The sequence below is a fragment of the Leucoraja erinacea genome, chromosome 7 (genome assembly GCF_028641065.1).
Source record: "Leucoraja erinacea ecotype New England chromosome 7, Leri_hhj_1, whole genome shotgun sequence".
Classification (NCBI taxonomy): domain Eukaryota; kingdom Metazoa; phylum Chordata; class Chondrichthyes; order Rajiformes; family Rajidae; genus Leucoraja; species Leucoraja erinaceus.
The window spans coordinates 44840491-44854233 of NC_073383.1; the positions used below are offsets into that span (position 1 = coordinate 44840491).

The 13743-nt window shown below is 41.7% G+C and overlaps 1 protein-coding gene across 2 annotated transcripts in view; it reads left to right on the forward strand.

Moving 5' to 3' along the window:
- Positions 1–13743, forward strand: part of LOC129698941 (double-stranded RNA-specific editase 1-like) — a 213741-nt gene that overhangs the window by 188178 nt on the left and 11820 nt on the right. For both annotated transcript variants that reach the window (XM_055638427.1, XM_055638429.1), the window contains 2 exons: positions 3070–3251; positions 12303–12481. In XM_055638427.1, the coding sequence (XP_055494402.1) occupies positions 3070–3251; positions 12303–12481 (361 nt within the window). The remainder of the gene's footprint in view (positions 1–3069; positions 3252–12302; positions 12482–13743) is intronic.

Consider the following 13743-nt stretch of genomic DNA (forward strand, 5'->3'; position numbering starts at 1 on the left):
GCCGTGCCGACATCTTTGCGCAGGATGCGTTACGGCCAGAGCTCGGCACTCAGCACTGCTCAGTGGCTCCGCCATTGTGGGCACCAGCGCAGACCACCTTTCGTCACCACGCCTTGACGCCGCGGCCTCTGGCCCGGGAGGTATCGGAGATGATGGAAGTCTGCGGGCCGGATGATTACAGGGAAAAAAACACGCCTGCGGGCCCGGATGATTTCGGTTTACAGGCCGCATTCAGCCCAGGGGCCGTAGGTTGCCGACCCCTGATGCAGTGGTTTCCACACTATGTAGCCTTCCTGCTTGGGTACAGATTCAATGGGATTCCTCAAAATATCCTTTTGGATCACCTAAATGATTATGCGGAGCATGTGGTTAGATTGCCAATCTGCAGCATGTGTTTAGATTGACTTTAAATCAGAAAATTAAATTATAAATTAAAAATAAGGTCCTTAACGAATGTATCAACTGCTAATGGAGCATATGCATCAGATTCTTCCATTGAGTCTAAATCTTTTGGTTCAGCCAGCTGTTTATCATTGAATTGAATAAATGTTATTAACCAAGTATGTATACATACAAGGAATTTGCCTTGATGCAACGAGGTGTCATGAAAGTAGGCATGCAGGTGCAGCAGGCATTGAAGAAAGCGAATGGCATGGTAGCATTCATAGCAAAAGGATTTGAGTATAGGAGCAGGGAGGTTCTACTGCAGTTGTACAGGGTCTTGGTGAGACCACACCTGGAGTATTTTGTACAGTTTTGGTCTCCTAATCTGAGGAAGGACATTCTTGCCATTGAGGGAGTACAGAGAGATGGTTCACCAGACTGATCCCTGGGATGTCAGGACTTTCATATGAAGAAAGACTGGATAGACTCGGCTTGTACTCGCTAGAATTTAGAAGATTGAGGGGGGATCTTATAGAAACTTACAAAATTCTTAAGGGGTTGGACAAGCTAGATGCAGGAAGATTGTTCCCGATGTTTGGGAAGTCCAGAACAAGGGGTCACAGTTTAAGGATAAAGGGGGAATATTTTAGGACTGAGATGAGATCTGTGTAAACATTTTTTACACAGAGAGTGGTGAATCTCTGGAATTCTCTGCCGCAGAATGTAGTTGAGGCTAGTTCATTGGCTATATTTAAGAGGGAGTTAGATGTGGCCCTTGTGGCTAAAGGGATCAGGGGGTATGGAGAGAAAGCAGGTACAGGATACTGAGTTGGATGATCAGCCATGATCATATTGAATGGCGGTGCAGGTTCGAAGGGCCGAATGGCCTACTCCTGCACCTATTTTCTAAGTTTCTATGCTTTGCTCGCAAGTAACAACACGATATACAGAAAACAATTAAGAATGAAACATTATAATTTAAACATGTGAAGAATGAAATAAAATACCAGAGCAAAAGGAGGCTACAGACTTTTGGTTGTTGAGAAGAGCTGCTCATGGAAAAAAAGCTGTTTTTATGTCTGGCTGTGGCGGCTTTGACAGTCCAGAGTCACTTTCCAGAGGGAAGTGCTTCAAAGAGTTTGTGGTCAGGGTGAGTGGGGTCAGAGATGATCTTACCCGCTTGCTTCCGGGTCCTTGCAATGTACAGTTCGTTGATGGGGGGGAAGGTTGCAGCCAACAACCTACTCGTCTGATTGAACGATTCGCTGCAGCCTCCAGATGTCATACTTGGTGGCTGAGCCAAACCAGACCATGATGGAGAAGGCGGGGACAAACTCTATGATGGCAGTATAAAACTGGACCATCATTGCCTGTGGCAGATTGTGTTTTGTCAGCTACTGCAGGAAGTACATCCTCTGTTGGGCCTTTTTGACTGTGGAGTCGATGGTGGCCTCCCAATTGAGGTCCCTGGAGATGATGGTTCCAAACAACTTAAATGACTCCACAGATGTGACTGTGGGGAGGGGGGGGGGGGGGGGGGGGGGGGGGGGGGGAGGGGGGGGGAGCTCTCCTAACTACAATCAGTTCCACTGTCTAAAGAGCATTGAGCTCCAGGTTGTAGTGAGGTCATTGGTTTTATATAGGTTCAGTTACATTATACATTTTTAATGGGTTTGTGATACAAAGGTTTAGGAAAAGACTGGGCTTGTATTCACTGGAGTTTAGAAGGATGAGGGGAATTCCTATAGAAACATATACAATTATAAAAGGACTGGACAAGCTAGATGCAGGAAAAATGTTCCCAATGTTGGGCGAGTCCAGAACCAGGGGCCACAGTCTTAGAATAAAGGGGAGGCCATTTAAGATTGAGGTGAGAAAAAACTTTTTCACCCAGGGAGTTGTGAATTTGTGGAATTCCCTGCCACAGATGGCAGTGGAGGCCAAATCACTGGATGGATTTAAGAGAGAATGAGATAGAGCTCTAGGGACTAGTGAAGTCAAGGGATATGGGGAAAAGGCAAGCACGGGTTATTGATAGGGGACGATCAGCCATGATTGCAATGAATGGCGGTGCTGGCTCGAAGGGCCAAATGGCCTCCTCCTGCACCTATTTTCTATGAAAAGAATTCCAAATGGAGAAAAGAATTTATAGGTTAGTTTAAATATAATTCACGATTTAATGCCACTATGGATTGCTTTTTTAGACAGTACATGGTATTGTTAAACTTTTGAACATGTGCCGCGTTTGCAGTTAAATTATAATTTAACGTGTCAATGTCTGTTAAATTGCCTTTCCATGTTTTAATGCTTAATATTTCTATTAATGATGATCGCTACTTGATTTATTTGTCTCATTTAATATTCTATCCAGTTCTCAGAAACGTACCTATGCAGAACCAGTATGTGAGTTTAGAAGTATTACTGAAACTAATAAGTATGGCATAAGAGTGTATGGAGAGTACATGAATGTGCCAGTCATACTGGCAGGGAACATTTTAATCTGCAGCTTAATGTATGCTTGTCTATATTTAAGCTCTCTGCAGTTATAAAATTTATCAGAAATGTCTAGTTCTAGTATCATACTACACAAGATTTTGAATTTAAAAAAATCAGTATATAGTACTGTTGTGACTTGATGACTTCCCTGTTTATTTCATGGCAAAATAATGGTGTCTCTATTTTCAGATGGAACGTGCTTGGATTACAAGGAGCTCTGTTAAGCCATTTTATGGAGCCTCTTTATTTTGCCAGCATTATTCTGGGTAGTTTATACCATGCTGATCACTTGTCTCGTGCCGTCTACCAGCGAATTGGTGATATCGAAGAGCTCCCAAGCATATATACTCTCAACAGGCCTTTGCTTAGTGGTGAGTTCATTCTGGCTTTTAGCATCTACAGGCTAATCTAAACACTCTTATATTGGATTAAAATTAACTTTTAAGCATCCAAATCATATTTATCGGGAGACACGAGTAACTGCAGATGCTGGAATCTTCAGCAAAAAAAACAAAGTGCTGGAGGAAATCAATGAGTCAGCATCATTAATGGGAGGGAATGGACCGACGACGTCTCAGGTCGGGATCCTTCTTCAGACTGAGAAAGGGTCCCAACCCAGGATACACGTGTCCATTCCCTCCACAGATGCTGCCGACTCGGTGTGATCCTCCAGCACTTTGTATTTTGCTCGTATTTATTGGAGGTTGGTTATAAAGGTTTATAAAGAGTCTTTGAATTGGGATTCCAGAACATTGTGTCAACAGTTGGTTAACCAAGGAATGGTTAAAATATATTTTGATCAAGAAGGCCAGAACTAAAATTTTGCAGATATCTCAATGACTCTAAGGGTTGTACGGGGCAGCGCACCTTGAAGAGCTAAGGCAGAATGATGCTTTGGAGCATTTGAAATCAGGAAATTTTAATTTTTGTAAGAATTTTAAAATAGAGATATTGCCAATTCAAAAATGAATGTAAGTTAATAAGAACACAAGAATGTTGAAATCTTGAGTAAAATACAAAGTGCTTGTGGAACTTAGCAGGTCAGCCAGCATCTGAGGAGGGAATGGTAATGAGACATTTCGGTTGGGACCCTTCTTCAGACTTAAGTTAATTTAAGGTTCATTAAGACTCAAGGTAAACTAATGCGAACCAGGGTAATAGATGAATTTTATTAAGCAATAGAAGAGGACCTCGTGGCAAATGTGAGTAAAAGGTCACAGGCTAGCTGTTTTGAATGGAATAAATCGTCTAAAGGCGATAAAGCCATAGGTGAGAGTTTAGATAGTAATGAACAAAGGAAATGTTATGAAGATGCAAATACATGAAAGTATGTTCAAAAACATTACTAAGCAAAGAATGATCCAAGGCTGAAATGGAGTCATTGACAAGGTAATGGAAATTATGGTGAAGAAGGAATATACAGAGCTGCTTCAGTTCTTCATTCATTATAATAAGAGCAAATAATGTATCCATAGACAAATACAGTAGACAATAGGTGCAGTAGGCCATTCGGCCCTTCGAGCCAGCACCGCCATTCAATGTGATCATGGCTGATCATCCCCTATCAGTACCCCGTTTCTGCCTTCTCCCCATATCCCCTGACTCCGCTATCTTTAAGAGCCCTATCTAGTTCTCTCTTGAAAGTATCCAGAGAACCAGCCTCCACTGAGGCAGAGATTTCCACAGACTCACAACTCTCTGTGAGAAAAGGTTTCCTCGTTTCCTCGTCTCCAACATCGACTCACCCAACATCGGGAACATGTTTCCTGCCTCTAACATGTCCAAACCCTTAATAATCTTATATGTCTCAATAAGATATCCTCTCATCCTTCTAAATTCCAGAGTATACAAGCCCTGTCGCTCCATTCTCTCAGCATATGACAGTCCCGCCATCCCGGGAATTAACCTTGTAAACCTACGCTGCACTCCCTCAATAGCAAGAATGTCCTTCCTCAAATTAGGGGACCAAAACTGCACACAATACTCAAGGTGTGGTCTCACTAGGGCCCTGTACAACTGCAGATGGCTTCTTTGCTTCTACGCTCAACTCCTCTTGTTATAAAGGCCAACATGTCATTCTCTTTCTTGACTGCCTGCTGTACCTGCATGCTTACTTTCATTGACTGATGAACAAGGACCCCCAGATCCCGTTGTACTTCCCATTTTCCCAACTTGACAACATTTAGATAGTAGTCTGTCTTCCTGTTTTTGCTACCAAAGTGGATAACCACACATTTATCCACATTAAACTGCATCTGCCCCATGCATCTGCCCACTCACCCAACCTGTCCAAGTCACCCTGCATTCTCATAGCGTCCTCCTCACAGTTCACACTGTCACTCAGCTTTGTGTTATCTGCAAATTTGCTAATGTTACTTTGATTCCCTTTATCTAAATCATTGATGTAGATTGTAAATAGCTGCAGTCCCAGCATCGAGTCTTGCAGTACCCCACTAATCACTGCCTGCCATTCTGAAAGGGACCCGTTAATCCCTACTCTGTTTCCTGTCTGCCAACCAATTTTCTATCCGTGCCAGCACTCTACCCCCAATACCATGTGCCCTAATTTTTCCCACTAATCTCCTGTGAGGGACCTTATCAAATGCTTTCTGAAAGTCCAGGCACACTACATCCACTGGCTCCCCCTTGTCCATTTTCCTAGTTACATTCTCAAAAAATTCCAGAAGATTAGTCAAGCATGATTTCCCCTTCGTAAATCCATGCTGACTCAGACTGTTACTGCTATCCAAATGTGCCGCTACTGATGTCAGGCTAACTGGTCTATAATTCCCTGTTTTCTCTCTCCCGCCTTTCTTAAAAAGTGGGATAACATTAGATACCTCCACTCCACAGGAACTGATCCTGAATCTATTGAACATTGGAAAATTATCACCAATGCGTCTACGATTTCTAGAGCAACTTCCTTAAGTACACTGGGATGCAGACCCTCAGGCCCTGGGGATTTATCGGCCTTCAGTCCCATCAGTTTACCCAGCACCATTTCCTGCCTAGTGTGGATTTCCTCTGTCACCCCAGATCCTCTGGCCACTAGTACATCAGGAAGATTGTTTATGTCCTTCTTATTGAAGACGGATCCAATGTACCTGTTCAACTCATCTGCCATTTCCTTGTTCCCCATAATAAATTCACCTTTTTCAGTCTTCAAGGGTCCAACTTTGGCCTTAACTAATTTTTTCCTCTTCGCATACCTAAAGAAACTTTTACTGTCCTCCTTCATATTCTTGGCTAGCTTACCTTTGTACCTCGCATTTCTCCCCGTATTGCCTTTTGAGTTATCTTCTGTTGTTCTTTAAACATTACCCAATCCTCTTGCTTCCCGCTCATCTTTGCTGCGTTGTACTTCTTCTGTTTTATTTTTATACTGTCCCTGACGTCCCTTGTCAGCCATGGTCGCCCCTTACTCCCCTTGGAATCTTTCTTCCTCTTTGGAATGAACTGATCCTGCACCTTCTGTATTATTCCCAGAAATACCTGCCATTGTTGTTCCACTGTCATCCCTGCTAGGGTATCTTTCCAGTCAACTTTCGCCAGCTCCTTCCTCATGGCTCCATAGTCCCTTTTATTCAACTGTAACACCGACACCTCCAATTTACCCTTCTCCCTCTCCAATTGTAAATTAAACTTGACCATATTATGGTCTACCTCCTAATGGCTCCTTAACCTCAAGTTCCTTTATCAAATCCGGTTCATTACATAACACTAAATCCAGAATTGCCTTCTCCCTGGTAGGCTCCAATACAAGCTGCTCTAAGAATCAATCACGGAGGCAATCCAGACTCCCTTTCTTGAGGTCCAGTACCAACCTGATTTTCACAGTCTACCTGCATGTTGGAATCTCCCATAACAACCATAGCATTACCTTTACTACATGTCAATTTTAACCCCTGATTCAAGTCAAGTCAAGTCAAGTCAAGTTTATTTGTCACATACACATACGAGATGTGCAGTGAAATGAAAGTGGCAATGCTCGCGGAATTTTGTGCAAAAGACAAGCAACCAAACAAACTATAAACACAATCATAACACACATATTCTTTTACATAATAAATAATGGAAGGAAAAACGTTCAGTAGAGTTAGTCCCTGGTGAGATAGGCGTTTACAGTCCGAATGGCCTCTGGGAAGAAACTCCTTCTCAACCTCTCCGTTCTCACCGTATGGCAACGGAGGCGTTTGCCTGACCGTAGCAGCTGGAACAGTCCGTTGCAGGGGTGGAAGGGGTCTCTCATGATATTGTTGGCTCTGGAGTTGCACCTCCTGATGTATAGTTCCTGCAGGGGGGCAAGTGAAGTTCCCATAGTGCGTTCGGCCGAACGCACCACTCTCTGCAGAGCCTTCTTGTCCTTGGCAGAGCAATTCCCAAACCAGATGGTAATGTTCCCGGACAAGATGCTTTCCACCGCCGCTGCGTAGAAGCACTGGAGGATCCTCGGAGACACTCTGAATTTCCTCAATTGCCTGAGGTGGTAAAGGCGCTGCCTTGCCTTACTCACGAGTGCTGAGGCGTGTGATGCCCATGATTCAACTTGCACCCTATATCCATACTATTGTTTGTGGGCCTGTAGATATTTTTCCTTATCTGAACTTATACATATACTACATACTAATACATATAATATATTAGTAGACTAAGTGGGACCCGCTGGGTCCCATGTTCACACGGGAGAGCTGGTCCCCCAACGCAATATTCCACCTCTACACCAATTCGAATATTGGTGGCCAGTGAGGGAGGGAGGGGCTTTCGGGAGCGCTAATATGGGTGTTGTGGGCCAAAGGGACTGGTTTCCAGAGGACTAGTATGGACATTGTGGGCCAAATGGATTCTTGGGCTGGTAGCTCAGTCACTCAGGCCTGGTAGGCTGGCAGCACAGTCTCTCAGGCCTGGTGGGATGGCAGCTCAGTCACTCAGGCCTGGTGGGCTGGCAGCTCTGTCACTCAGGGCTGGTGGGCTGGCAGCTCAGTCACTCAGGGCTGGTGGGCTGGCAGCTCAGTCACTCAGGGCTGGTGGGCTGGCAGCTCAGTCACTTAGGGCTGGCGGGCTGGCAGCTCAGTCACTTAGGGCTGGTGGACTGCCAGATCAGTCACTCAGGGCTGGTGGGCTGGCAGTTCACTCAGGGATATTCCTTGAAATTCCATTTCAAGCCGAGTGCAGGCCACCAAATTTAGTTTCATAGCATTTCAGGCAGAGTGCAGGCCACCAAATTCAGTTTCATAGCATTTCACGCAGAGTGCAGCCCTCCAAATTGCCAGACAACTCATTACATTGTCATTAAGGGCTAACAAATCATTTATTGCAAGTACATTGCAGACTCACAGTTCAGTTGATTCTCAGCTTAGAATCACAGTTGTGGACTCTCCCTCGCGATCTTCCAGAGTGACTGACTCACGTCCAGGCATCCGGGGTTTTGTCGTCCTGCCCCCACCCCCGGAAGAGGCGTTACCTTCACCGTGGTGATTGACATGCGAGAGGACCAATCAGCTGATCTCAAGATTTTTTAAACACTCATAACCTTTTTATTTTTCATCGATCGGAAAAAATCCTCGGGGCTGCCCCGGCAGAGGAGGACTGTGAGTAAGATGGTCAAAACTCATAGCGATGTATGGTGGCGTTTTTTCTAAAATCAATATACAGCGTAGACAGGAAGTGGTCAAGATGAGACTTTTAGTTATATAGATATGTATTAGTTCAGATGTCATATTTAGCCACCATTTTTCACTCTTGACTGTCAAAAGATGACACAACCTCTGTCTGTCACAATAGAATGCCGAGGGATGCCAGGGAATGAGAAGTTCAGATGAGGAAAAAGCAGCTTTTGATAGTTAGCAAGAAATGAGCAGTCCTGCTAGAATGATCCTGTTTCTTAAACACTCTTTGCTGTATCCTGATGAATAAAACCTCTTTGCTGCAGAATGAATTAATTAGCTGCAGCCTGGAACAAATTGGCAGGTTAAATTGCATGCCTTGTCCATTGAATTGCCACCACTTCAACTTCCACTTGCCTCTGTCCCCAGAGTCTCTTGACTAATCGTTCACTTTTAAACACTAAATCACAGACAGGAAGAATGAATGTGCTCATTATGAACCTTTTTGACCTTGCTGATTTGTAACTTGTATTTCACTTCACAAGCAGCGCAATGAACATAGCAACAAATGGCACATAATTCTGTCCAAAATGTATACAATTCTGTTGAATATTAAAACTGAAGAAATGTAGCAGACAATTCAATAAAAATTCTACAATGGACTTTATTCTTTGGAAAGTTTTGCAATAAATATTATGGACTGCACAACGACTATGATATTGAGAAAACAAATCTTTCATTTGACTTTGTGTAAAAGTTTATTTGCATTGCCCTATTTAAGCCCATTTTAGCTGTGAACTTTTATATAAAGCCCAATATTTTTATTCTGTTCTATTTTGAGCATGACCACTTTGAAGTAATGACCCCTGAACCTTTGTGTGGTCAGAAATAAGATTAATTTAATCTGCATGGACAGCTGCTGAAAGATTGGAAAAGATTGCCATCTTTCACAGAATATAAAAGCTAGCTTTACAGGTAGGTCAAACATCATATCTGAAAATGGTCTAATCTCACGAAGTCTGGCAAGAATACCAAACAAGGAGACTGACAACTTGAAAAGGAACTTGCTACATCTGATGAAAAGATTGAGTTCGAAGGCATTGAATTAAATGAACTGTGTACCGATTGTGAGCTCTTTTTGATATAGCCTAGAACCATTTCAGAAATTTGTCGTTTTTTAAATTCTTCTTTTTAAACATAGAAACATGGAAAATAGGTGCAGGAGGAGGCCAGTTGGCCCTTCGAGCATGCACCGCCATTGTGATCATGGCTGATCATCCACAATCAGTAACCCATGCCTGCCTTCTCGCCATATCCCTTCATTCCACTAGCCTTTAGAGCTCTATCTAACTCTCTTTTAAATTCATCCAGTGAATTGGCCTCTGCTGCTTTCTGTGGCAGAGAATTCCACAAATTCATAGCTCTGGGTGAAATTATTTTTTCTCATCTCAGTTTTAAATAGCCTCCCCTTTATTCATAGACTGTGGCCCCTGGTCCTGAACCCCCCATCATTGGGAACATTTTTCCTGCATCTAGCTTGTCCAGTCCTTTTATAATTGTATACGTTTCTATAAGATTCCCTCTCATCCTTCTAAATTACAGTGAATACAAACACAGTATTTCCAATCTCTCCTCATATGACAGTCCTGCCATCCCGGGGATTAAGCTCGTGAACCTACGCTGCACTGCCTCAATAGCAAGGATGTTCTTCCTCAAATTAGGAGACCAAAACTACACACAATACTCCAGATGTAGTCTCACCGGGGTCCTGTATAACTGCAGAAGGACCTCTTTACTCCTATACTCAAATCCTCTTGTTATGAAGGCAAACAAGCCATTAGCTTTCTTCACTGCCTGCTCTACCTGCATGTTTACTTTCAGTGACTGGTGCACAAGGACATCCAGGTCTCGTTGTACTTCCCTTTTTCCTAATCTGACCCCATTGAGATAATAATCTGCCTCCTTGTTCTTGCCGCCAAAGTGGATAACCCCACATTTATCTACATTAAACTGCGTCTGCTATGCATCTGCCCACTCACTCAACCTGTCCAAGTCACACTGCAACTTCCTGGCATCCTCTTCGTAGTTCACACTGCCACCCAATTTGCTGTGTTACTTTTAATTCCATCATCTAAATCATTAATATATTGTAAATAGTTGCGGCCCAAGCACCAAGCCTTGCAACACTCCACTCGCCACTGCCTGGCTATAATGATGAACATGGAGGGGAGGCTGGCTGGACTATGGTGCCATCCTCACCTTGGTGCCATTTATGTTATGTTGTGTCGTGGACTTTCTGTGTTTGTGCTTTTTTTTAATTTTTAAATTTTTAATTCAATTTCAATTTTATTTTTAATATGTTGTATTATTTATTTATTATTTATTTTTATTATTTTTTTGTGATTTTTTTATGATACTGCCTGTAAGGGAAATTCATTTTGTTGTCTCAAATTGAGACAATGACAATAAATTTGAATACAATACGATAGGGAACCATTTATTTCTACTCTTTGTTTCCTGTCTGCCAACCAATTCTCTATCCATGTTAATACCCTACCCCCAATACCATGTGCTCTAATTTTGCCCACTCATCTCCTGTGTGGGACCTTATCAATTATTGTTAACATTTCTTCTTAGAAGTGGAATTTGACAAACATGGGAGTTTGTCAGAAATCGAGTATTCTGGATGGTCATTTACATGACATGCTGTCTATACTTTCAAATTAAAGTATGAATCATATGCAGTTAAAATTTATAGCAGAACCTTTATATTGTAGACATTTGTCCTAGAATCCTGCAAAAATATGCAGGATTAATCAAGAATATGCAGGGGTTAGAGGGATATGGATTATGTACAAGCAGATAAGAGTTGGTCTTGGCATCATGTTTGGCACATGATGCCAAGACATGATGGAAGACACATGTGTAGGGACAAAAGAGGAGCTTGCCAGCTGCATGGAGGACAGAGATGTGTGATGTGTCCGTCACTGTGCCCGTCGGAAACCAGCACCACTGCGTCGCTAATGCTTTCAACGATTTAATAATAATAATAATAATCAGCACAGATATTATGTGCCGAAGGGCCTGTTCCTATGCTGTACTGTTCCATGTTCTGTTTCAGTGGAATGGTACTTGAACTCCCACACCTTCTGATTTAGAGACCAGAATAATGGCAATTAAAACAGGGCTGACATTAAAATTTCCCATAGATATTGAAGTCATATATCTGAAATGTCACACAGGACCAAGATCAGAGTAGACAAATATATCCAAATTAATTTAATTGTAAAAAATATGCTACAGAATTTCATTGATGCAATTGAAAGTAACAAATTCCAACCATGTTCATGCAAAGGAGATATCTATAAGCTACAGCCTAAGTAAACAGATTTAGAGTACGTGATGGTTAGATTTTATCTTTTGAAGAACATTAAAAGAGATGCCAACAGATGCTGACTGTCCAATTTAGCCAAAACACTGCCTCACCAATGAGGCTAATCAGCCCAATATTCAAGCCATAATTCAAAGTGCCAAACATAGTTCCAATGAACTCGTATCACTTCTAATGTTGGCTGGCATCCACATCAAGTAGAAATATATTCAGTGGAGCCTAAAACTTGTGGAAGTGATGCCATTTTTTCAAACATTCATTCTACAGATTTTGTCAGAAGCTGTGGTGAAGTATACACAGGCAAATACAAAATGTTGATTTCATTACTCTACAGCCTTCAGGTAATGGGGTGGATAAAGCACCCTGAATAATTTCACAGTTTCAACACCTGACTATAATCTTCATTGAACTTGTTTGTCTCTTTTTAGGTATAAGTAACACTGAATCACGTCAGCCAGGCAAAGCTCCAAATTTCAGTGTCAATTGGGCTGTAGATGACACAGCCTTGGAAGTTATTAATGCCATGACAGGGAAAGATGATATGGGGCGACCGTCTCGGCTGTGTAAACACGCTCTTTACAGTCGCTGGTTACGCTTGCATGCCAAGGTATGATGAATCCGAAATTTCCTATCAACGTAATATTTTAAAATAGCTTTCTATTCCAGCAAAGATTTTCCATTTTAAATTGCACCAAAGCTGGTCTTCCAGGAAAGTCCAATATGTAAAACTTAGTCTTATATTGTTCTGTTAAATATTTTTTGATAGGTTGCACAAACAACTATATGCTGCACCATTAGTTAGACGCAGAGTACAATTCCATTAGCACTACACTCTGCATTCAGCACCATGTACATGGAATTTCCCTCACAACTCCTTTGTAGTCTGACCTAATAGGTGTTTGTGATATTGATCACCATTGTCACTTAAAAACACTCGTCTAGCCAAATGTATTTTACTTAGAAACCTTAAAGCAAGCAGAGAGACTGATGCATCAGTCAAGTATATTTTGTAAATTGTGTAAAAGTACAACTGGAGTCTAAACTGCTTGATTGTCCATTATTATAGTTTGTAGATTTTTAATGTACTCAGTACATAATTTCCTCTGAAGGCGTTGGTTTCTTTTGGGGAAAAACATGCTGGAACCTGCATTGATGTGTCAGTTAACTTAAATTGGTCATCTGTTTAATGGTTTGCATGATAATTATGCTTGCCTCTTAACTACAGTAATCAATAACTCACAACAAATGACCCACCAACGTAAAATGTTACACTCAAAGATTGTTTTAATTGTGTGGAATGGGGATGATTAATAAACATCGGACACCGGGTTATTGTAATTGTCTAAAGAGGTTTGTTTTGTGCAGTGAATTATGATCTGGAATACATTGTATGAAATGAAAGGATGAGTTAAATGTTTCAAAAGGGAATTTGACGTACACAAATTATTTTGCTGCGGATTGTATTCATGTGATTTATATCAAGTCATACGATTCTATGTTTATGGAGTATTAATGGGAACTGTTTTGTTTCTGTTTATTTGGGAACTGGCTCGGGATGAACTGATGTAGGGATGCACATGTATCTGAATTATAGGTTGTATGCAAATCGAGTTTATTCTGGTATTGTGAACCTTTTTAACATTGCATAATGCTTCAAACATTTGTTTTTGTTTTGTTCTGGAAGATCTATCCTTTATCTGCCCTACATAGCATAATATATATATATATATATATATATATACAGTGCAGGCTACCCTTAATGTGAAGATATAACTTACTCTTCACACGGATTATGTAATGGTCACTCCTACTAATTGACAGGTAAAAATTAGTTATTTCGGTTATTACTGGTACGTGACCTGGCATATC